At 37.4% G+C, this 25,772-nt stretch overlaps 1 protein-coding gene across 10 annotated transcripts in view; it reads right to left on the bottom strand.

Annotated features, from left to right (window-relative positions):
• EMB2247 (protein EMBRYO DEFECTIVE 2247) overlaps positions 1-25,772 on the bottom strand; it is a 91,818-nt gene that overhangs the window by 16,291 nt on the left and 49,755 nt on the right. For 5 of the 10 annotated variants that reach the window (XM_088953289.1, XM_088953291.1, XM_088953294.1 and 2 more), the window contains 9 exons: positions 19,679-19,790; positions 11,727-11,837; positions 11,432-11,569; positions 10,794-10,832; positions 7,910-7,960; positions 7,719-7,831; positions 4,745-4,892; positions 2,423-2,527; positions 2,187-2,288 (listed from right to left, as the gene is read on the bottom strand). In XM_088953289.1, coding sequence (XP_088809415.1) covers positions 2,187-2,288; positions 2,423-2,527; positions 4,745-4,892; positions 7,719-7,831; positions 7,910-7,960; positions 10,794-10,832; positions 11,432-11,569; positions 11,727-11,837; positions 19,679-19,790 — 919 coding nt within the window. The remainder of the gene's footprint in view (positions 1-2,186; positions 2,289-2,422; positions 2,528-4,744; positions 4,893-7,718; positions 7,832-7,909; positions 7,961-10,793; positions 10,833-11,431; positions 11,570-11,726; positions 11,838-19,678; positions 19,791-25,772) is intronic. The other 5 variants (XM_088953290.1, XM_088953292.1, XM_088953297.1 and 2 more) reach the window with 1 other exon arrangement.

Raw genomic sequence — 25,772 nt, 5'->3', positions numbered from 1 at the left:
ACCCTGGAAGACAGCGGCTCCTGTTCCCCCATGACGGTAGGCTCTGATAACAGAATGTTATGGGCCCGGGTGTAGGATCTCGTCACGGGTCGGTCCACGAGGAGAACCTCTTGCTTCCCCTTGCGCCTTCCCTTGCATGCAGACCCTATTGTGGAAAACCGAATGGGTGATTTGTCCAAGAGACCACCCGAACTCTCCTCACTCTTCTCTTGACTGAAAAACTGAATACTTTATTCCCAAATCACAGCTCCTTAAATAGGAGATTACAAGAGGAGACTCCTTACTCCATTCAACTAAGCTAGGACAATCCAACTTTAAATCAAACTCCTACTTCTAACAGACTTCTAACAGAACTCAGTTCCTATCTCTAATAGATAAGTAAGAACTAGATAAGTAAGAACAGAACTGGAATAAGTAAACTATTGGCGAGCTGGCAAGGAGAGCTGACGTGGCAAGATAAGCTGCTGTGTGGGCCCCCCTCACTGCTGCTTCTGGCGGCGGTAATTCTTCCCACGAATGCATCCACAACAAGCTCATCCCCATTCAGTCCCACACTCTTAAGGACTGTTTTTCTTCTGTCTCCGAACTAATTTGCTGTAGAAATTTTGTAGGTCACCTATGGAATCTTACTAAATCAACTAGCAAGCCATTCACATTTGTGTGTATTTAACTATTTATACATGTAACAGTTCGCATGCATGCTCATGTGCATGGACAGAAGGATGCTTTGTACAGATGAGAGAGTACAAACAACAATGTGCCTCACAAGAGGGAGAAGTACTTGGTATATCGCACTGAGGGGTAATCTGAATATCAAACTGATTGGACACTCTGAACTCTTACCTACCTAGAGGAATGTGGCTGACCAACAATCAGACTATTGATATCATCAAGGTCACAGAAAAGGCAACTATGAGTTTTGAATTTGAATATTATATTTCTTGCTCTCACAGTGAAAAGAAGACCTGGTAAAGTTTATACCGATATTTTAAATGTGGAGGCATGACATGAGACATCCCACTATCTTCAAGGCATTAGAGAGTGAACCCATGCAATTAATGGGGTTGCATCAGGCTTCCCTTCTTGGCTTGTCAAGTATCTCATTTTACCTTTTCCATCAACAAATTGTGCACACTCAAGTTCATTGAAGTAATTTGATATTTGGTATCCAGTCCTCAAATTCTATCACACTACATCTACTAACATTATCAGAATGACTACTGAATGCTTTCTTTATTTCCGGACCAGTCTCCATAGCAATACAACCAATCACCAAACACCAGAAAACCACACACTTGCTCGGGTTTAGCAATTGACTTCTCTTCTAGCTCAATCAAGACAGGTGGCACAAAAATAGAGTGAGATTAATCTCAAAAGTTCTGAAAATCAACTTCCATTTGATTATGGGATTCACAAAATATCATCTGGATCAGACCTTTGTGGCCACTGGCCAAACAAGCTTTTCTGCTCTTGTCAAGTCATACTAATCCATAAAACATCCATCTGATTTTTAGGAATTTCAGAAAACATGGATGGCTAGGCAGAAAGGTTCAAGAAAAACACCAAATATCCCTAAAATATCATATGCTAGGAATGGCAACAGGCAGATTTCATAATCAATCATAAGGCCTTGTTGAACCTAAGCCACATGAGAGTATTGTTTTCTAGTTGTAGGTCAGAATAGCAATACACAAAGGGATCTAAGTGCTGATACCAACTTGGAGACAATAAACCTGTGAAAGGGAAAATATAACTGAAATGTAGAGGGTAAGATAGAAGATATAACCGATAGGTTGGCAGATGAATCGGCAAAACAAGGGGTAGAGAGAGAGAACTCATCTTGAGGAGGAGAAGGAAATTTCTGATGTATTTTATTTCTGTTTTGGCCATCCCAATCTCTGGGATGTAGCCTCTTCCTTTTCTTTTCCAAACAATTGGCTGCTTAAAAGATCAGTGACAATCAAAAACAAAATACACATTTTGGTTCTTAATAAGAGAACTAAAAGTCATACAAAAGACCATAAAGAAATAGACTGAAGTATCCATAATTACTTAATAGATTAACTAACTTAATCTGAAAACTTTACCTTCCTCCTACTTGTATATTATTTTTCTTATCAATCCAAAATATACAAATCATCAAATTTCAATTATAAAACTGTAGCAGCAGGACTGAGGATACTCACAGAGATATACTGGAGAACATCATCATTTGCGACTATAGAGGCAGATAAACGTTTTGCAGGCTCAACAGAGTATTCGGCTCGAGCATTCCGAATTGCTCTAGTCTGTTCCACCAAACCAAAAATGATAAGAGACTCATTCCCTCCATAAAAATATGAATACATTGACAACAACATTCATGAAGGGGATTTTTCTTTTTCTTCTTTTTTTCCAGGAGGGAAAGATTACTAAATCTTACCAGAGCTTGTAAGTTCTCAAATTTCTTTATAGAGTTGGCATCCCTTGGTAGTGATGTTTCAGGCCAATGAGATACAATAAGAGCCTGTCTTTGATGAGGTAATGCCTATTTAGATCAAAGGAAGCATTGTAAGAATTTATACATAAACATGCATTGGGTATTGTCATATTTATTTAGTCAAACTTCCACTCTCCTAGAAGAACCGCGACAGTATATTGGCTTTCACATGCCAGTTGAATTTTAAAGCAAACTGTTAGAAGGTTCATTATGTGATATACTAAGGGCAAATCATTATTTTCTCTTATTTAGTATATGAAGGGGCTGGCTAGTTGACTGGGTCATTAGACTAGTTGAGACCCTGCTTCTTTTATTCTCTTCTCTTCTCTTACTGCTTTTTTATTTGTTCTTTTTTTTTTCTTGCCTCTGTTTATTCAGACTTTCAATCAGAGGTTGGTATTATAGAACTTTCAAGAGCTTGAAGAATCAAACAGAGATCTGCTTATGCTGTTCAACATGTTGTCAGATGATGTAAGAAAACTAGCATGGATTCCATAAGAGCTTCCAAAAGCAGTAATTGATCTCTTCTAGGGATTAAATGAGACTGAGAAAACATAGTTATTGAAAAAAAATGAGACCCAGAAAACAGCAATAGCCAATCCTAGTAGATCTCTAACAGGTTTAACAACCCAACTTAGGTAGAAAGCTTCACCTTTATCTGATTTCTGGGCAGAAGCACTGGGACAACTTCTAGGCAGCTAAAACGGATTTTGAACCTCTACCAAAACCTCTTTAGGCTGCGCTTTTTATCAGTGTAAATGTGAATCAGCGTAAAACTCCACCGTCGGTTCACATTTACATGCATTTGTTTTCAGTGTAAATACGGACCGGTGTAAAACTTCACACCTGGTCTGTATTTTCACGCATTTGTTTCCACTGTAAAAGTTACATCGAAAATCGATGTAAACCATCTAATCGGCTGACATTTCCATCGACAATCAATGTAAATAAAACATCGATTTTATCGATGTACATTTACATCGATTATCACATAAAAAAACTCCAACAGTCCACTCAAATTTTAAACCAATCAACTGACTTTTCCATCGACTGACTTTTACATCAATGGTTTTTTCCACCAAAATCAAACGAAGCCTAAAGGCATGCAGTCAGATAAGAAAACTGATAAGCACCTCAATCACCAAGGTGCCCTGCTGATCTTAGGGATACATGGATCTACCATGCAAGAAAGAAGAAAAAGAGACTTGCTCTGATACCAACTTTTGATTTAATTTACAATAAACCCAGCAAACTTAAACAAATGTGTGCAGAAAACTGAGAAGAGTTGCAGCAATGAGAAAGGTAGAAGAAGAGAAGAGAAGCAAAAAAAGGAAATTGAAGAAATCCTCAAGTTCATGGCTGACAAGTGAGAACCCACTAATATTTATATTAAATTCTTAATGCACAAGAAAAAGACTATTCTTCCCTCTCCTTAAGTCAGCTGGGGCAGAATGTGAATACAGAATAAATAAAAACACAAATCTGCCCAAAACTCATCACCCACTAACATAGTACATCCCCAACAAAAAGGAAATAACAATACATAACAGGCCCACCAAGAGTTTGATCTCTCAACAATGTTGATAACATAGTGGTTATAGGCAGTTCTGATTGGACTCCCCTAAATGGATAACGTATTCCTGTTGGACATGCATTGGAGTTTGGCACTCCATAGATTCTTGATGACACTTCTACATGACATTTCCTTCTCCTACCTTATTTGACATAAATGAGCAGCTAATTTATGGAATGAATGCCATTTTTGTATTAAACATTACACAACAAGATTTTTGTTTTCCTTTGCAGGTATAGTGGTATACAATGTTAGAATTCAAAAAATATGAATTATTTTAATAGTATGCAGTTAGCCAAAGACATGTCCACAAGTCCATGTTCTCTGTTTTACGAGACTCCCATGTCTGCATGCATGCAACACTGGTTACAGGAAATGACTATAGAAATTATGTGGCAGGCAAATTTTCTTGCCATAGAATTTGTAATCAAGGATTAAGCAACTTGAAATATTCTTTGAGAAATGAAGTTGCAAGATCAAAGAAAAGGCACACTTATTTTTTCGTTGCAGTATGTTTTAGATCTTCTAAAGGAAACATGCCCCTTTTTTACAAAGATGAGATTGTTAGCAAGTTTGGGCAAAGCTCAACACAGTAGAAAAACAAACATGAATGGACAAAGTATATCCAATTTGAGGGCAGTTTTAATTCAAACATATCAAGGTTAAAAATAACTAGGGAGCAAAAAAAATACCTGCCACAACTCCTCAGTGACAAATGGCATAAAGGGATGTAGAATTTTCAATATATTCTCAAAAACATATAGAAGAACTGCTTGTGCTGCAGATGCAATTGCAGAACTTTCTGAGTGGTAAAGGTGTGCTTTGCTAGCTTCAATGTACCTAGGGTGCAAGTAGAAGAAATCAACCATCGCAAGATAATCCAATCTGTTTGATTGAAGAATGAAAATAAAACATCTAACCACAGTTGTTAAGGTTCATGGGTGATTCTAGGTGATTGTGGGGCACTTAGTAGCCATTTTATTAAAAAAACTAAGTTCTAGGTTAGTTACATAGTTTTACATACAATCAGCATGAATATGAATTGAAAAATAGCATATCTCCCTTTTTGCTAGAATTGCTAGACTGCCTGCTTCATCTGTTTCTATTTTGCCAAACTTTGATTCATAGGATGCTCCACCTCCTACCGCCAAGGACCTTTTCATCTTCTCTTGCAAGTGGTTATGCACTTTAGTCCTTGTGCCTGCGACCCCCCTTCCACCTAGTTCAGATCATCATCTCACCACTGCTCCTATAAGTGATACTTCTATTTCTGCTACTACTATTTCAGATGCTCCTCTTACCTATGTTCCTCTTTGCCATTCTACTTGTATCTCTAGACCTCCTAACCACTATGGTTTTCCTTTAAACCATAGCTCTTTGTCTGCTAATGTTATCTTCCACAAATATTCCTCACTCCTATCAGGAAGCCGTAGTAGCCCTTATTGGTAGGAAGCCATGGATGTAGATATTCACATTCTTTACATGAGAATGACACTTGAGACCTTGTACTTGTGCCTCCAAATGCTTCCGTTATTGGAGCCGTTGGGTTTACACCATTAAGTTGAAATCTAATGGATCTCTTGATCAATGCAAGGCTCAGTTAGTTGCCTAGGGATATAGTTAGGAGTATGGCATTGATTATGAAGAAACCTTTGCCCTTGTTGCTAAGATCACCATTGTTTGTTTTTTCTTAGCATTGTCTGCTATCCAATCTTAGACCATCTGCCAGTTAGATGTGAAGAATGCCTTTCTTCATGGTCAATTGAAGGAGATAGTCTACATGAAGCCGCCTCCTGGATATTGCAGTGATTCTTCTTCAGCATATTGCCTCAAAAAATCCCTATATGGTCTAAAATAGGCTCCTTGGGCATGGTTTGAACACTTTGGAGATGTTGTAGGTGCTACTAGATATAGTTAGAGTTCCTCTGATCACTTTGTTTTTGTTAGGTGATGACTTCAAGGTATTACCATTTTTTTGTTGTATGTTGATGACATGATATTGACTAGGAATTATGATGAAGGTATTTGTGAGTTGTGAGTTGAGAGTTGAAGTCCTTACTTCATGATTCTTTTCATATGAAGGACTTGACCCCCCTCACTTATATCTCTAGGTTTAATATTGATATTTAAAATATCTCTAAGTTTTTCCTAAATTCTTAAAACCCTAGAATCCCAAAATTCCATTTTTGAATTACCCCTAAAGTATTATAATTCAATTCCTAAAATACCCCAAATTCCTGTTCCTGTGTAAATTGTCCATAAATAGATAACTTTTAAGTAATTGTCTTGGAGGGGGGAAAATTCGGGGATTCCTTATCCCTAACGAGGAGTGGATGCCTCGCCCCACCATTAGGGACAAGGCAAAGTATCTTGACTACAGGACGAGGACAGGGAGGGGGTGCCCCGCCTCAAACCCTCCCCATTGCCATTCCAAGTAGTGATCGGGGGTATTTTGTTTGTCAACATAAATATGCCTCTAACATTGTTAAACTTGCTAACATTACTAATGAGAAACATGTTCATACACCTCTAGAGTTGAATGTTATCAAAATCCGAAGGTCCATTGCTTCCTAACACTACCTTGTATCGCTAGACACCAACTTGTGGGGTCTCATTTATCTCACTATGACTCGGCATGATTTTTCTCATGTTGTTCATGTTGTTAATTTATTTATTTCTACTCCTCGTTAGCCTAATATGGTTGTAGTTCATCACATCATTCGTTATATTTGAGGCACGACTTCTCAGAGACTGTTCTTCTCTTCCTCTCTTATTTAGTTGAGAGCATATGTTGATGCAAATTGGGCTGGTTACCCTAACATCCGTAGGTCCACTTCTAGGTGGTGTGTCTTTATGGGTGCTTCACTCATCTCTTGGAAGTCTAAGAAACAACAGACAATCTCCAACTCTTCCACTAAAGCGAAGTATAGGGCAATGCCTTCTGTTTCCAGTGAGATTGTTTGGTTATAATCTCTCTTTATGAATTTTGGAAATCAACTTCCTACTCCTATCCCTCTCTATGCAAACAATATGAATGCTATCAAGATTGCATCTAACCCTGTCTTCCATGAAAGGACTAAGCACATTGAGGTGGATTGCCACTTTATCTAAGACCTTTTCATTGTTAGATTTATATCACTTCCTCATGTAGCCTCGGACATGCAAATTGCTGATACCTTGACCAAGGCTATGACTAGAACTCGAGAACTCTTTCTTGTAGGCAAACTAAGGTGGGGGTCGACTATTCTGCACACCTCTAAGATTATTCTTGCTCTCTTCTCTATTTGGCCAAGAATGTTGACATTTAAATAGATAAGTTTCTAGGGAAGTGGATAGTTTTTTACACAACATATAAATTCTACATTTTTTGCCTTTTCTCTACTAGGCTTTGATTGGTGCAAAGTTGATATCAATGTCTTTATTAGAAGGCTAGAAGGAATTAGATTTTCTGAGTTTAGAACGAACTAGTTTTTGCATTTAGAGGAGAGTTCGCTCAAGATCATTTTCGGTGTTCGTAGGCCTTCTTCTATAGAAGTTTGTTTGTGCCCCTTTCAATTTTGAAAAAGGCTGCAGTATGGTTCATAGCTTTCCACAGGGTCTCCATGCCCCAAATCACTTATAAAAAGAAATCCTTTTAAGTGTAAAGAAATAAAAAGAGAAACATACCAATCAGCAAAATCACCCCAAAAGAAATCATAGGTTTCTCTTGCAACATCTCCAAAGAAAAACTTGTCATAGCTTGTTGTAACAGTGTCAATAAGCTGATGAAGTTTTGAGACCTGGAAATTGAACATATTTTCTGATCAATCATGGGGAGAAGAGAAATTCAGATCCCAGTGATTTAACAACTGACTTACCACCCAACATTCTGGCAAAGGTAATTTGAACAAAAACTCCTCCATATCAAACTGGAAAGAAACATAGTCCTCTTAATTAGAAAAACTATATGCTTGAAATTATACTCAACAAACATATGTAAATAATATTAGCTGTTACCATAAACAAAAAAAAAAAGAAAAAACAAAATGTTGGAAACAACAACAATAGGAAAGGAAACAACAAACAGATATGTTACAAAGCGTAGTGCCAAGCTCAAGCCAATAAAAATTATCTCCCTCTATTAATACAAATTTAATACATATAACATTTATTAGAGAGAGAGAGAGAGAGAGGAAATGCCTTCGCAATGGCAATTAGTTTTTGCCAGTCATATAACATTTATTAGAGAGAGAGAGAGAGAGGAAATGCTTTCGCAATGGCAATTAGTTTTTGCCAGTTTGATTATATTTCATTCAAACTAGATATTTGAATCTTTTGTGTGATTGATTATTTGTTTTAGAGAGAAAATATGGGTCATTGCTTGGCATAGTTGTAAAATCTTGGGATAACAAGCAAGAGAATGTGGATTTGAATATGAGTGGTCACATTGTACTAAAAGATGCTGAACATTAGGTTCATATCCCAACAACTTGAAAAGGTGTACCTCAGGCATGCCTAGGAACACCAGCAATGTGCATTTCAAAGCCCGTGCCTCGCCTAGGCCGAGGTGCAACTCCTTTGCAAAGGTGTACACCTTGTGCCTCAGTTCAGGCACGTGCCTTGGTTAAATTTTGCACTTTTTGAAGCATGGTGATTGAGCCAAAGGCTTTGCCCCCAGATCCTCGAACAAGCCCAAATAAATCCATGTTAGGGTCTTAAATTCTTAATTCATACAAAAAATAACGTCTTTATAATTTTAATTATCTTTTAAAAGAAATGTCTCGCATTAAGAAGAATGAACAAATAACATTAGCAATAAGGGAGTGAATCGTATAAAAATAGTAAAACAACCATTCAATCAGTCAATCCCTATTTGTTCTTTTAAAAACAAAGTTTTAGAAAAAAAAATGAGGGTTTTGATGAAGTATTTGCAAATTTCTAATGATATTATAAAATTTTAAATCTTAAATGTATAGTCTATCAATGAAACCTGAAATATTGCCTATATATTGAAAATATATAAGGAAATATTAGGAAAAAATGATTCTTTGATAATTTTGTAGCATCCCCTAGCAAAGCGGGGAAATTTCTACAAGGTTCCCTATGTATTGCCAATCTCATGAACCACTAGTAAGACATAAGTATGGGAGTTATCCAACTAGTCTTTGATACTAACTCTTGTCCTTTAACAAGTCTACACCACCAGCCCTTAGTCTATGATTAGGATCAAATAGGAATGCCAAATGTATTAACCCCCATGTTACCAGCATTCTTGAGCAGACATAATACATACATGCATTAAGGAATGAATAATCCCTGCTTAGACCAAGCAACCTCTACACTCAAAAAGTATCTTAGATGGCTAAGGTCTTTTATCTTGAATCTGCTACTAGAAATTTAGCTTGTAGATCTTAGTCGGATTGTTGCTTGTCATTACAAGGTCATCCACGTAGATTGAAATAACCTTGGTAGAGTTGATACACTCTTATGGTGTTGTCTTGACCAGAATAAAGTTTCATAGGATGACTCCATATCTCCTTGACTGTATCTAAAAAAATAATTTTGACACTTATTTTGGGCTCCATACTATTCCACAACCATGTCATAAATTTGAGCATCTTCTTGCTCCCATTCACTATACCCCTGAGATTCAGCCAAGGGTTTCTCATCTTTCAAATGCTTCACCTTCTTCTTGGCCCTAAGAAAAACCTCCAGCAATATGGCCCACGGTACATAATTCTCATCATTGAGTTTAATCGGTGCAATTTCCACACTTAGATAATCAGGGGGAAACATTACACTTGATTTTTTATCACTACTCAACTGCTAACTCACAAAAACAAACATCCACACATGAAATCTGTTATTACCTGGGCATTACAGCAGCCTACTTATCATCTATACAGCACTATTTAATCCTCACAGAAAAACGGGAGAATGTAAGAGAGAACTTTAATCACATTCTGCCACTATCTTCACCATGGAAACACAGATCACAGCTTCAGTGGACATCTACACTGTCAACCACAAAAATACCCTCCTGAAACCGCACAACACAGGGCTCACGTCACCAAGTGAACACCAGGACTTTCAATCATAATGACAGCAGTCAACTGGGTAGAAGAAAATAGGTTTCTGCAGCCTTCTACTGATCTATTTTTCACACCGCAACCCAGAAATAAAAAGAACAAAACTGGAATGATAACAATCTCCTAGAGAGTAGAGAGTAGCATCACAGCTTCCTTTTCCCTTCTTAGTGCTCTTATACCATGTTTTAATGGTTTTTCGGTTCTTGCTGGCTGCGGTCGTTGATAAAAAGGGAAAAAGAAAGAAGAGGAGAAGAGAAAAGAGAAATAATGGTCCAGTCTGGAGAGTCTAATTTCTCACCCATCCAACCAAGGTTCAAAGTATCGATATGTATCGGCCCGTATCAGCCGATATGTATGATGCCAATGGCTTCTCGATACACCCCTCCAGGGATTGTATCGGGTCAGACACTGGTTCAGAGGGTAGTCAGGCCTTAAACTGACCCCTCTGAACCGGTTTTGAAAATAAATAAATAAAACCTAAAAAAAAGTACCGATACTTTGACCTTGCATCCAACCTCAACTTTATATAGATTTGCCAAAGAATGTAAAGACTATTATGCCCCAATTTAAGTATGGGACATGTAACTTAACTAAAATAAAAGGGTCAAAACAAAACTTAATAAATAAGAGTGAAAAGACTAAAATAACCTGGTTTAGCTGACTCTAACAATACCTTTCCATTGTGAATAGCCATTTGCATCCAACTAGATACCTGTCATTTGAAAGCTCAATCCCATTTTTTTTAAATTAGTGTCTATTTCCAGATTCATAGCTTCTCTCCAGTCAAATTTATATAACACTTTTGCATGAAATGAAGACTGCAAAAACTTAAGCAACACAATAATAATTCCATATTTTCACATCTGACAATTGTCTCTATTTTTTTCTCCCTTACTTTGGATCTAGAAATCTAAGTAACATATTTGAGATAGAATTTCCAGAGAATGCTGTACAATAAGATAAAGTTAGAAACCCCTAAGGAATAACAAAACCGAGTAATGTGTTTCTGTTTTTTCCCTTTTTTTGTTGAATTACTGCTTGTTGAGTCAACCATGCCAGGCATTTGTCACTTACTTTTGGTTCAATCAAGCATTTCAGACAGTTGACCAGGTTCTCCATAAAAATCAAACAGTTCGATTTATTCCTACCAGTTTTTACTCAACTAGATTCAATAATAGAACTGAATTGGAATTGTGAGTTCCGGTTGAGCCTGGTCTCGCCATCTTTTCCATTTGGTTTTTAACACACTGAATTACAGTACAGGAAGTTATCACAACTTCATTGGCAAGGTAAAAGACAGAAATATCATACCTTATAAGCTAGTATGTTTTCCCAAGCAGAGGTATCATTTTGACTGGGCAAGTTCTGTAGGACAAACTTGCCGGCATTCCATAACTTGTTAGTGAAGGCCTTGTTCGAAGTCAATCTCTCAATTGACAAATTAAGGTCCTAAAAGAAGTAGAATTAAGTAATTACTCATGAAGAAACAACTAGCAACAAAATTAGGTACCAAAAGAAAAAAACTAGCTTAAGTGCAACATCTTTCCTGAAACTTTAAAGTAGCTTAAGTCCAACATTTTTCTAAAACTTTAGAGGCTAAACAAACCTGGCCAGCAGTTCCCAAAGCAAGAGTAAAACGTAAAGCATCTGTGCCAAAATCTTTTATCGTGTCAATTGGATCTATAACATTCCCCAATGTTTTAGACATTTTTCGTCCCTGAAATTAAGCGGATTGCAATAACATATAAGAGAATAAACTTAACAAGTGAAATTAAGGGGAGATATGAAATAACATTTTAATTTAATTTTTGCAACTAAATATTGAATGAGAACATTGATATTAATTTTTCATTACTCTTCATCCAAGGAGTACATGTTGAATATTGCAAGCTAATTGGGAGGTAGTTGTTGGAGAAGGTAGGTTATTGTTGGCATGGTTTGTAAGTTCAATATTGATGAACATTTCACCATGTAGAGTTGGAGAAATTTCGCTAATTTTGATAAGATATTTGGAATTAGTTAATAAACCTTAAAGAGATCATTAGAAGAAATACAATTGCACATTTAAGGCTCAAAAAACCATAGCAAAAGAAGTATACAAATAAAATAGGAAAAAACTATATAAATCCCTTTTGGTCTTTAGCCATCTTTTCTTCTTTATATATGCTAATTACTTGCCACTTTGACTTTTGCTTTTGATGTTACTATATATTTTGATTATATTGAGAATACTCCTTTGTAGTTATATGAATTTTTATTTTTCTTTTGAATTATAGTGACTTAGTAAGTGAATCATATCCTAGTAGTAAGCCAATTATCCAATCGCCAATTCCTTGCTGATTCTTTTAAGAAAATAATTTTTAAAAATTTTGAATTTATGATGATTTTAATGAAATATTAAAAGGTTTTTAACAATAACTAAAATTTAAAAATTTAAATATAGTCTATAAATGAAATTTGAATCATTGCCAACCAAGGTTCAAAATTTCGATATGATACACCCCATATCGGGCGTATCGTATCGTATCTTTTGGGTCCCGATACACCTGTTTACAGGTGTTTCCAAACCCTCCCTTTATTTTAATAAAAAAACATGCCTAAAAATCAAGTTTTGAAAAAAAAAGCTAAGAAAAAACAAAACATGCATATCGAAATGCCTCTGCCGATACATAGAAGCGTATCGATATTTTGAACCTTGTTGCCAACATATCGGAAGAATATTATGAGTAAGTGAAAAAAAAAAAAAGATTCCCAGAAGACTTTGTATTGCCACCTAGCAAATGGGGATATTTCACCAAATATCATCAATATTGTGAACTATGATTGTTAGCTACTTGATTGGGATAATCAAAGAAGCTTGGCGCACAAGGTTTTTAGATGCCTAGAGCAAAAAGGTTTATTCCTATCGGGAACCCAAGGGTAAGAGTAGCCTTAAGAAGGACTTACTAAGGGATGATCATTGTAAAACTCAAGATGATGGTGGGTCCAATAGCTACTTTGCATGACTGAAGAACATAAATAAATTGGGTTTCTGGGAGAACAGTATGATTATTCCAAGGACTTTTTGTGACACTTGAATAAAGGGATCCCTTAAATTGGAACATTGTTGGGGAAAGAAGGGAGCTTGAACATAATAAGCCTACAAATTTTTTGAGGAAGCCTCCAATGGAGCAAGAGGGAGGGGTAATAAGGGTTGTTCAGTGATGTTCTCTTGTTATGTTTCTTCAGTTTGTCCTTTTTTAGGTGTAGTCATGTTTAGGGGAACTAAGGTTTCACTGTTACAAGTGTGTGTTAGAGGGGATTAGGTTTTATGTATTAGTTCGTGAGAAAGTGAAGAGACAAGAGGAAAGCCAATAGTCTAGATCTATTAGGATTGATCAATCTAATCAAACCAACCCAAAGGATAGTATTTATATTAAAGAAATATGAATGGACAAGTTTGTCCTTACAAAAGAATTCAAGAAGATGTACACTAATGTATACACCTACTAAAATACAAGAAAGATAAAATTACATAACTACCCTCCATCTTCTCTATACTCCCCTTCAAACTGATGTTGGGGGATAAGCATCAGCTTGTCTATAAGAAAATTATGTCAGGCTTTGGTCATAGCTTTGGTGAAGAGGTCAGAAAGCTGACATTGCTCTATACTTTGCTTGGGTGAAGAGGTCATAGCTTTGTTGAAGAAAATTATTCTAGGGATTTTTTTGAGCCAGACTATTTCACTACATACTGAAGGCATTGCTCTATACTCTACTTCTATAAATGACTTGGAAATGGTTTGTTGTTTCTTGCATTTCCAAGAAACCAAAGAATCACCAAGAAATATACACAATCCAGTAGTGGAATGACGAGTGTTAGGACAACCTGCCTAATTTGCATCTACATAAGCTCGAAGTTAGGTGGAGGACGAAGATGAGAAAAACGAGCCATGAGATAGAGTGCCCTTAACATAACGAATGAGTCGGAGAACCACAGAGAAGTGGGGCTAATGTGGAGCAGATACAAACTGACTCGCAAGCTAGACCACATAGTAAACGTTCGGTCCAATCATAGTTAGGAAGATAAGACTACCTACAAGTTACCGATATAAAGTAGCATCAAGGAGAAGCTCACCCTCATCCTTGCTTATCCTATGGTTAAGCTCCATAGGTGTATCCGCTTGTTTAGAATCAGTCAAGCGGGCAAGTGTCACCAAATCATAGGCATATTTTTGTTGGTCAACAAAATAACATTGAGGACATCACTGAATTTCAAGCCCAAGAAAATAAGTGATAGGCCCAAGATCCTTCATTTTGAAGGAGTTTCTTAGAAGGAGCTTCAAATTGTTAATGTCATCCACATCATCTCCGGTGATAAGTATATCATCAACATATACCAAGAAAAGAGTCAACCCCTGTGCCTGCTGGAGAGTGAAAAGAGAGTAATCTGAAGCACTTTGCTGAAAGCCAACCTCCAACACCATTGTACCAAAGCAGTCAAACCAAACCCATGGAGCTTGTTTAAGACCATATAAAGATTTCTTCAGTTTACACACCATAAGAGGATCATCACAATAGCCGGGAGGTGGTTTCATGTAAATTGTTTCTTGTAAATGCCCATGGAGAAGGGCATTTTTGACATCCATTTGATGAACTGTCCATTGTCTAATAGCAGTAATGGCCAAGAGTAAACGGACTATTGTCATTTTGGCCACTTGAGCAAAAGTCTCATCATAGTCAATTCCATATTCTTGCTTGTAGCCTTGAGCAACTAACCAAGCCTTATATCTGTCTAAAGTACCATTTGATTTAAGTTTCACTGTGTAAACCCATCAACTACCAAGGATGGAGGCATCTGGGGGAAGAGTGACAAGCTCCCAAGTGTCATTCTCCAACAAAGCCTGAACCTCTGAGTCCATAGCATCTTTCCAATGCTTAATTGCTACAGCTTGGTTGTAAGATTTAGGAATGCCTGTGGATGACAAAACAACTAAGAAAGGGCTACGGCTAGAAAAAAAGCTATAGCAGTCAGGTGGACAAAATAGGGGCTCATTCCTTTGGTGCGTGTGTATATGTATGTATGTATTCTAGCAAATCAAACTCTAATTGATTCCAATCACATATGAATGCCAAAGGATCAAGAATATAAAATATAATGAGAGAAAACTGTGTGCTTAAACCAAAACAAGGGCAAACCAGTACTTTTCTTTCTACCTGTTTGTGCATGTCAACAAAAGCAAAAGTGAGACTGCCTTGTTTCTCTCTCCCCCTACACTTATCTTTCCTCTTCCTTCTAAGAACAAAAACAGGAATAGTCTCTCTCTCCATCTCTTTGTAACAGTGCAGGGAAGATAGGTGGGATTCTTAGGATTAACTTTTAGGATTTGGGGAAGGAATGGAATTAGAGCAGGATGGGGAAAATTGCAGGATGCATCCAAAGTCTTATGTAATAGGCAAATACTACTTAGGCTGAAAGTAATATTTTATAAAACTGTTCGTAAGACAATTAATTTTATGGAGCAGAATGTTGAGCAGTCAGAAAATAACATACCTAAAATATGTGTGGAAGAAATGAAACTGTTGAGATGGATGAGTAGAAAAACAAACAACAGGATCATAAATAATTCAATGGAGGAAACCTAAGAGTAGATCTAATAGGTGATAAAGTGAGGGAAAGTAGACTAAGATGGTTTGGTCACATGCAGAGAAGACCAATGATTTTACAAGTTGAAGGGGCTAGAGCTAGGGGCAGACCAAATGATTTAAGCATTCATAATTTAAGAATGCATATGGCATTGAATACAATGTGCTAGAAATTATTTGATTTCTTAATTGTATTAGGTGGTTGAGTATAAGAGTCTTTTTATCCTTTATTTGTTACTTAAGTAGGGGTATTTGTTACTTAAGTAGGGGTATTTCAGACATTGCCTCTTCCTCCTACTATAGAGGATTCTTGCCAATTGCTAACCCACCAGCTCCCACTGTTGAGGCTATTATGTGAGCACCTGTTCACAGAGGGTACACTAAAGGACTACAAGGGATTTTTTCTCCAACTCCGACTTTTTTCAAGCCATAATCATTTTTGTTGCCAACAGATCTGCCCATTGCACTTTGGAAGGGCAAGTGTGCTTGTACCAATCATCCTATTCACCGTTATGTGTCATTTTCTTATTTGTCTCCTTCCTACAACCAGTTTGTGTCTTTTCTTCTATATCTGTTCCCCATTCTTTTCAGGAAGCCCTTGCCTCACCTGAATGGAAGAAGGTTATAGATGAAGAGTTTCATGCTTTTGAATTTAACCATACATGGAAGCTCACCTCCTTGCCTACCAACAAATTAGCAATAGGGTGCAAATGGGTTTATACAGCTAAGCCAATGTTTTAAAAGCGCAAGGCGCAAAAAAGGCGCAGGGGTCAAATTGCACCTGAGGTGCAAGGTGCAAGGCGCAAGGCGAGGCATGCACCTTTTTGAAGCAAGGCACAAAAATACAAAAAGAATGCTAAAAAATCAAAAAATGCCAGAAAATTCAAAAAAAAAGCCAAAAATATTAAAAAATATTAAACATAATATTAATAAAAAATATAAACTTAAATTTTAAAATAAATGTTTTAAAAAACCCATTATCTAAAATTACAATACATAAACATAAGATGTAAAGCATATTCAAATGAGAATTTAAAAATAAAATCAAACATATAAAACATTTTCAAGCATGTAAAACCTCTAATCTCTTTTTTCACTCAGTTGCATTACTTCAAGTAGCTAATGTAATGTAAAACATATTACATTCCTGATTCTACAAGCCATCTTTGTGCCATGCCCCTCGAGGCAAGCCCAAACAAGTCCACGTTAGGTCTTAAATTCTCAGTTTTCCCACAAAAAAATAATGATCTTATAGTTTTAATTGCTTTTTAAGAAGACATTTTATTAGGATGAATGAATGAGCAACAGTACCAAATTGGGGGTTCATGTTTGGGCTTGCCCCCAGCCCAGCCGCTACATTCAAAAAAAAAGCAAAAAAGTGTCAAATTTTCGAAAGGCGCACACCTAGTCCTAGGACCTAGGCGAGGTGCACACCCTGAAAAGCACCTCCCCTGTGCGCCTAAGCATGCCTTTTAAATCACTGAACTAAGCATTGCCCTAGTGGTAGTTTTGATCGATAGTAAGCACGATTGGTAGAAAACAGGTACACTCAAATGCATGAGGTTGACTATACTGAGACCTTCTCCCCAGTTGCCAAAATGGGTATTCTATGTGGGTAATTGGAGGTTAATTTGGAGCAACCTCCTAGGTATGTTGCCCAGGGGACGTAGCGAAGGTGGTGTGTGGGTTAAAGAAAGCAATTCATGGTTTGAAACAGTCACCATGTGCTTGGCTTAGGGGATTTAGTACTGAATTAGTAGTGTGATTTACATTGGGTGCAGTGTTCATTTAGAGGAAACATGGTTACTAGGGGCTAAGCCAGTTGAAACCCCTATTAACCCAAACAACAGAGATCATTGATAGTGAGGGGAAGCTATTGGAAGATCCATGAAGGTACAAGAGGTTGGTGGTAAAACTTATCTTACTGTCACCAGACAAGACATTTCATTTAGTTTAGGGGTCCTCTGATAATCAAGTTGCAATTCACATCTTGTCCAACCTGGTATTTCATGGAAGAACCAAGCATATAGAAGTGGACTGCCATTCTGTGAGAAAAAAGGTCACTAACAGAGAATTGATTACCCTGTATGTGAGGTCAGAAGATCAGTTGGCTGCCCTCTTTACGAAATGATTAAGTCATACTTGTATGAATTACATTTGTAGCAAGCTGAAGGGGAGTGTTAGAAATCATCTAGTTTCTTAATTGTATTAGGTTGCAGGGTATAAGAGTCTTTTTACCTTTTTTATTTCACTTTTATTTATTACTTAAGTAGGGGTACTTCAGACTTTGTAATAAAAGAGGAGTGGCAGTTAGAGGCTTAGAGCTAGTTAGTTTTCTCTTCCTCTCTGCCACAGCCCCATTTTCTTCCATCTTCTCTCCTCTTCTCTTCTAATCTCATTCCAAATCAGTTCTGCATTTTTTATTTTATTTGTCCTTACTCCTTACCTATATCCTCTGTTTTTGGGCAGACCACATAATGGAATGGTAAAAGAGGATCCACGTAGCTGATACCATATAATTAGGACAAGGCTCAGATGATGATAGTGATTTGGGGAAGGCTTTGGAATGCTCTTAAGGTTCATGGATCATCCCTTGGGAAATTTTGGAGCTTATATATGCAGCCTTTACCAATAGAGAAACTATCAACCATAGGTTAGCTTTCACATAGGTTTAAGCTAGTTCTAGGGTTGTAGGAATGGCCCTAAATTAGGAAAAGTAGCTTTCACATGGGTTTCTTTTTCTCATGATGGATGTTTGATTCAGGACTAGTACAGAAGGTGAGGAGGAAAGGGCATAGGTTGGGCTGACTGTTTACTTTGGAGTTCAAGAAACCACAGGCTTTACAAATTTCTTTCTGTTTACTTTCTACTACTCCTATTTCTGAATTTGTTTGTAGAAATAATGTGTGGTGACAAAAGCCTTTGGAGGGGCTTGGTGAAAAAAGCCTTGCTTAGAGTTACCTTTGACCACTATCCTATTATGTTAGGCTAGGAACCCTTGGTGACAAAAGCCTTTGTTAGAGTTTCCAAGCTCTTGTTCCTAAAAAGATTGATGCTAAACACCCTAAAGATTTCAGGCCCATTAGTTTGGTGACAAGTATTTATAAAATCTTGACAAAGATGTCTTTGAGTATTAAAGTGGTTCTCCTGTCTCTTATTAGTCATGCTCAAGGAGACTTTGTACCAGGAAGGCGAACAGCCGATCAGATTCTAATAACCAATGCGTGTGAAGGAATGAGGAGATTTGTTGCTTGTAAGTTGGATTGGAGTTTCCTTTTAGAGGTACTTAGGAGTTGGGATTGGGGAAAGATGGTGTAATTGGGTTTTTGGCAGCCTCAATTCAATTCATTACTCTGTGTTAGTTAATGGAATGGTGACGGGTTTATTTTTTTTCAGCCTACAAGGATTTAAGACAAGGTGATCCTCTCTCCCGTTGTCTTCATACACTGGTGACAGATGTGCTTAATAGATTAATCTCAAAAGCAGACAAGGAGATAACAAGTGATTGGAATAAAAAAAAAATGGAAAAGACAAAAAATACCCCCTGCAGCTACATACTAGCAGAATTACAACATTACAACAGACTACAAAAAACAAAGCCATCAATAACATGTCCAATTATGGAGCAAGATACAATTACAACTACAATGATTTTCTGCTCCCTGATTTTTAGATAAGTTGCTAAATGGTTCTAAATGATTATCATGCTTCATAAGTAAAGCAAAACCAAATCATTAATACAGTTCAAGAACCATGCACCTAGTAAATAGAAAACATAAACACAAATACATAAAGTAAAAACTTACAACTAAAGTACTCCTAAATCACAATCAATTATTAGCTCTTTATATTTTCAAAATAAGGGATTATTTACTGAATACAGTAGAAAAACAAATGCAGCTATTCAGAAGCAACACTTATTTAATTATTTACTTGAGAGTCCCGGATGAGTCCATGCAAATAAACATTAGAAAAGGGAACAGTCCCTGTGAACTCGATCCCCATCATTATCATCCGTGCCACCCAAAAGAATAAAATGTCATGCCTGTCCAAAAAATAGAACATGTTAAAGACAACTTTACATAAAATAAAATTGAACTAAGAAAGGGAGGCATCAAAGCATTATTCAACCAATTAATTAGACAAATAATTTCCCCATGCCATTATGCAATTGACTAGCTAGAAAAAATAAAAAACAACACCAATAAAATCATATCCATTATAAAGGAAATAAACTTGACATGCTGCAAGGAAATTGAGATAAGTTTTGGGTCCTTATGATGAGATAAAGGTTGTTACAATAGAGTTTGGGATGGTTTGTGATTAGTTTAAGATGGAGCTTTGATTTTATTTGGTCTCTAAGTCTCTCAGTCTATAAATTGTGTGATGTATTTATTAGATTTAGCAATACAATACTTTCCATCCTCTGAAATCAAACATGGTATCGGAGCATAAGGTAGATCAGGCCTAGAAGTCGTTCAGCTAGCTCCTACTCTTCCAGCGGGAGGCCAGCACCTTTGCCACCCAATAGGTCCACTCTTTATTTTGTCTCACTTCCTTCAGGTTTACTTCATAGTTTTATTTTCTTGTGTCTAATGATAGAGGTACTTCTCTGATTTCTCTATCCAATTCAATCATTCTATCATATACCACCACCCACTAATATTCACTTTGATGTGCCTGCGTCCAAAAGGACCTATTCTGCTCATATGTGAAAATATCATGGTCATTTACTTGGTACTGCATAAAAATTCCTCACCTTTATCATTCTCCAACAGCTATAACAGGTTGGTCTGTCTTTTTCCTATCACCATTGAAGCTCTTACTGAACAGTTCCATCGCCAGCAAAACACACCTTCATCACATCTGTTAATTTTTCATTCCAGATTTTTTGAATTTTCCATCACTACCAACGAACCTGGAGTTAGCAGACCAAGCCAATATCCATTACAGTTGGGTTTCCTCAATTTGCAGCTTGTCCCGACTATCTATGAAGATGGTCATTCATACTATTGAAAACATGAACCGGACCATCTATCATCATTAACAGAGTTATCTGTAATAGTGTGTGCTTGTCAGTCTCTCACTTCCGCTGCTGTCGGATCGACAACTTATCTTAGATTTGAGTATAATGTTTTGTTTTTGCCTTTTTGGACCAGAATGTGCTTCATCATTTAATTGATTTCTAATATTTGGTGCAGCTCTAAAGCCTTATGCTCTATTTTCATTTGCTAGTGTATGCATCAAGTCATCGTATGCATTCCATTATTAAACAGGAAAGTGAGGTGTAATGATCAAGTTCCAAACGCTGGCATTTCTCGTCTTCATGGATGTTACTGGTGACTCCAAAGCCTTCTCAAAGGTTGTTTCATTCATCCAAATCATCCAGAGTGGTGAACATGTTTTCAATATATTGGTTTCAAGGTTTTTCTTGGTTGAGATGTCCCAGCACTGGTTGATCCATATCTTGTGCTGATTATTGGAGGTTGTGCACTGTCACTATGACTGGCGTTATGTTTATGAGCTCTATGATATCAAATCTGGATGGGCCCTGCTGTCACTACAAGTGTTTTTTAAGAAATGATTAACCCAGTTGGACCGATTTAGACTAGTCAATCTGGTTCACACCAGTCAAATGTGTTCAGACACAATTTTTGATAGCCCTGCTGCTCTTCTTCAATCTGGCCCATAGAGACCCATTTCAGGAACAAAAACAAAGAAAAAGGAAGAAGTTCATTGAGGCATTTTCGTCTTTGTTGACCCACTATGGGCCTGACGTGGGACATTATTGGATCAATTCCTAAAGCCAGTCCATAATGGCAGTTTTCGTTGACTCAATGCGGTCTATTGTTGGCCTATTTTGGCTCATTTCTGTCTAGCCCATGTTGGCCACTAACTATCTTCATAACCAGCCCATAGTGGCTCTCTCTCTCTCTAGAAGCAGCAAGACACTATCACAGTCACCATGATCATCAGTCTTCCCAGCAGGCTTAGAGTTCAGAAACATCATCGCATTGGTCTCTGAGTCTCAGTCCAAAATTTGTGTGGTATACTTCTCAGATTTATCAATGCAATTCATTCTAGCCTTATCTGAAATAACACATGCCATTACCATCAGTAAGAAATCCCACTTCACCTGTCCCTCTTGAATCCACTAAATACAATCAGAAAGTATGCTTTAACTTAGTGTTGAATCCACTAAATACAACCAGACCTGATTACATGCAGAACCAGTTCTAAACCAGACATTATAGGGTCTGTAATTGGGACTATCAGGTCTGACCCAATAAAACCTGATCATAATTGACGGCTATACTTCTAACCAGTAATTTGATAACATAGCTACTTGTCAAATTGACACATTTAGATATCATAATATGATAATATTACACAAATATCATCTGGCTGAAGCCTTTTAAAATTGAAAACATGTGGCTGAAGCATCCACATTTTTTGGATTTTGTTGAAGAAAGATGGAGAAGTTATTACTTTGAAGGAAGGGCAGGTTTTATTCTAATGAAGCAGCTAATGGCCTTAAGGGAGGATTTAAAGTGTTGAATAAGGAGGTGTTCGGGCACATTTCAAATAAAAAAGCAGAAAATCTCAATAAAATGGCAGAGTTGGAGAGGACAGAAGAAAGGGACATCCTATCAAGGGAAGCAAAGAGGGAAAAGATGCTCTTAAGGGGGGAACTAAAGGAGGTAATTCATAGGGAGGAAGTAATGCAGAGGCAGAAATCATGAGCTTTATGGCTAAAGGAGGGAGATAAGGAATACACCTTTCTTTCATGTGTTGAGGTTGGACGAAGAAGATAGAGTTATCAAGGATCCAAAAGGAGTTGTGGAAGCAATTATAAATTTCTACATTAACCATTATAAAGAATTTCTGTTTTTTTTTTTTTTTTGGAAGAATGGAGTTTGGAAGAATTGGGGAGGGTTTTAAACAGTGACTGGAGAGAGAGTTTGATGCAGTGGAAGTGTGGGAAGCGGTGAACAAAATGAAGGGTGACAAGGCTTCAGGTCCAAATGTTTTTAATCTCTTGTTTTATGAAAGCTGTTGGCATATCCTAGAAGGGGATGTAATGGCGATGATGAATGATTTCTAGAAGGAAAAGTTGATTGAGAAGAGTGCAAATGCTACATTCATTTTCCTCATTCCCAAAGTGGGGGGAGCTTGTAAAGTGAAAGACTTCAGACCAATCAGTTAGATTTCAAGCCCTTACAAGATTGTGGCAAAGGTTTTATCTAGAAGGTTAAGAGCAATACTGCATGAGATAGTAGGTCCAACCCAAATGGCTTTTGTACAAGGTAGACAAGTTCTCAATGGAGTGATGATTGCATGTGAATGTGTGGACACAAGATTAAAAACTGGCAAGGAGGGATTGATCTACAAACTTGATATTGAAAAGGCTTAAGATCATGCTGAGTGGGGCTTCATGTCTAGAACGGGTGTTGGGAAAAGGTGGGGAAGTTGGATGTTTTATATGTCTCTGCAATGTCTTTCACAGTGCTTGTTAATGGAATATCTACACCTCTTCTTTCAAGCTTCAAGGGGTAAAAGACAAGGAGATCCTTTCTCTCTCCTACTGTTTGTATTGGTGGAAAAAGTTTTAAAACATTTATTGCTTAAAGGAGCAGAGGTAGGATATTTGAGGGTTTTAAAATAGGTATAAATGGAGTTCCCATTACTCACCCCCAATTTGCAGATGACAATTTGAGGGGCTAGAAGGGCAAAAGAACAACCTAATGAAAAGTGTGATGATTGGAGTAGGAAACATTTCATAGAATCTCCTAGAAGATTGTTTGCAATCTTTGGGTTGTTTGGTGGTGTCACCAACTCGGCAACCAATTATTGATAGAATAGGTCAAAGACTGGCAGGATGGAAGGGGAGATACTTGTCACTTGGAGGGAGGATAACTCCTATAGTAAGTGTGCTTTCCAATCTTCCAGTGTTCTACATCTCATTTTTGAGAAAAGATAAAGTATTATTTACAGTAATAAAAGGTCCTGTATACAATGAGTAGCAGTACAAAAGAGGACCTCAAAAAAGGGGCACCCTCAAAAAACAATATATAATCAGAAGTTTTATCTTTGAATTCAGAATGTATAGACATCCAGCTCCTAATAGCCTCTACAGCCGAATTAATGACCCTCGGCTTCAGTACATCTCATTATTAAAAGTACCTTCCTCTATGGTAAATTCGATAGAAAAAACGCAAAGAATTTTAATGGAGAGTCAAAGGGTTTGAAAAGAAATTTCATTTAGTAAAGAGGGATAGGGTCTGTAGGGAGAAGAATGATGGGGGTTTCGGAATTAGTAAGTCGAAACCTTTTAATAAGGCGCTCTTGGGGAAACTCTTGTGGGAATTTGGGAGGGAAGCTTTATTGAGAGGGGTTGTGGCATGCAAATATGGGGTGATTGGGTTCGGGTGGGATTTCAAAGAAGTAAGGTCCTCTTATGTAGTGAGTGTTTGGAATGGCATAATGTGGTTTTCAATCAGCTTTCCTTAATCTTCTTTCCTTTAGAGTTGGAGATGGCTCAACAATTAAATTTTGGGAAGATTATTAGCTAGGATTTGGAAAGTTATGTATAAAGAGACTGGGCCGAATGGGCCCTAGTATATTCTCTTGTAATATCATTTCTTTTATTGTTGGCTAATGGGCCTCTGTTAATGGGCCTATTATTTCTTTTTGTTTAATCTCTTTATGTTACTGCCTACCTGGCCGCCCACTTAAGGGAATACTTGTCATTACCTTAACTTTAATTCTTAATAAAAAAAGGGTTAGAGGAGAAAGGAGAGATGATTCGATTTCTTCTTCTTCTTCCTTCTTTTCGCCATCTTCTTCTCTTGCATTGCTGCTCTTACTTCTCTTCTTCCTTTCCTTCTAATCTTCAAATTTACACCTAATATTGAGGACTGATTTGCATCTTGGTATCAGAGCAGGTCTATTTCTTCCTTTTCCTTTTCTTCTTTTCCCATACACCCTTAGGTTAAGAGAGTGTATGGAGAGATAGATTCTCTATAGTACAGAGGATCTCTGGCCTAGTTGGTAGAGGGTTTGGAGAGTTTAAATCTAGTTGGATATTGCCAAGAAGCGGTGTTGTTCTGTTGCTGCCCGAAACCCTAGCCGATTAGAGATTTTCGAAGGTACAGGTAAAGGTGAAGCTTGGGTGTGGCGCTCTGTGCTTGGGAGGTGTCTTGTGACTCCTAAAGGAGGGCGGTTCAAGTTTGGAAGAGATTGGGAAGGTCTGGTAGGAGTGCATCTTCTCTCTTTCTCCCCAATAGTTGAACAGAGTAAAACCCTAGTTTTCAAGCATCTGGGTACTGGTTTGACTTCAAGTAAGTTTATATAGACAAAATTTCAGGTTCTTTGATTTTCGTTTGATTAATGGAGCCATACGGAAGTGAGTTCAAGCAAGTGCCGGTTTCAAGCCTTGGCTCGGTAGATTCCGTTTTGACTGGTGTAACCACAATCAAGCTAGATGGGACAAATTATCTTGCTTGGGCACAGTCTATAAGAATTTATGTCTGTAGTAGAGGAAAACTCGGGTATCTCACAAGTAGTAAAGTGAAACCCGAAGAGACAAACCCTGAATTTGAAAAATGGATGCAAGAGAACTATACTATCATAGGATGGTTGGTCAATTCTATGCAACCTCATATAAGTCAACACTATCTCTGGATGTCTTCGGCTAAGGAGATATGGGACAGTGTTACTGAAACTTATTCACGGAAATTGAATGTAGCCAGAGTATATAAGTTGAAAAGTGATGTGAAGAACCTAAGACAGGGGGAGAAGAGTGTAGCAATCCCTATGGCAAGAAATTGATGTTATGGAAACAGTTGTATGGGAGAGTAAGAATGATGCTGAAATGTATAGGAAGTCGGTGGAGAGAAATAGGGCGTTTGAATTTCTCATTGAACTCAACCCTGAGTTTGACATCATTAGGCAAAATATCCTGGCCAGAGATGAGGTTACTCTTTCACAGGCATATGCTATGATAAGTAGTGATGAGAGTAGGCGG

Source organism: Nelumbo lutea, chromosome 7 (assembly GCF_056320005.1).
Source record: "Nelumbo lutea isolate HS-2025 chromosome 7, American lotus-T2T, whole genome shotgun sequence".
NCBI classification, from domain to species: domain Eukaryota; kingdom Viridiplantae; phylum Streptophyta; class Magnoliopsida; order Proteales; family Nelumbonaceae; genus Nelumbo; species Nelumbo lutea.
The sequence above is the reverse complement of the archived record's forward strand: the minus strand, read 5'-3'. Positions and strand labels throughout refer to the sequence as shown.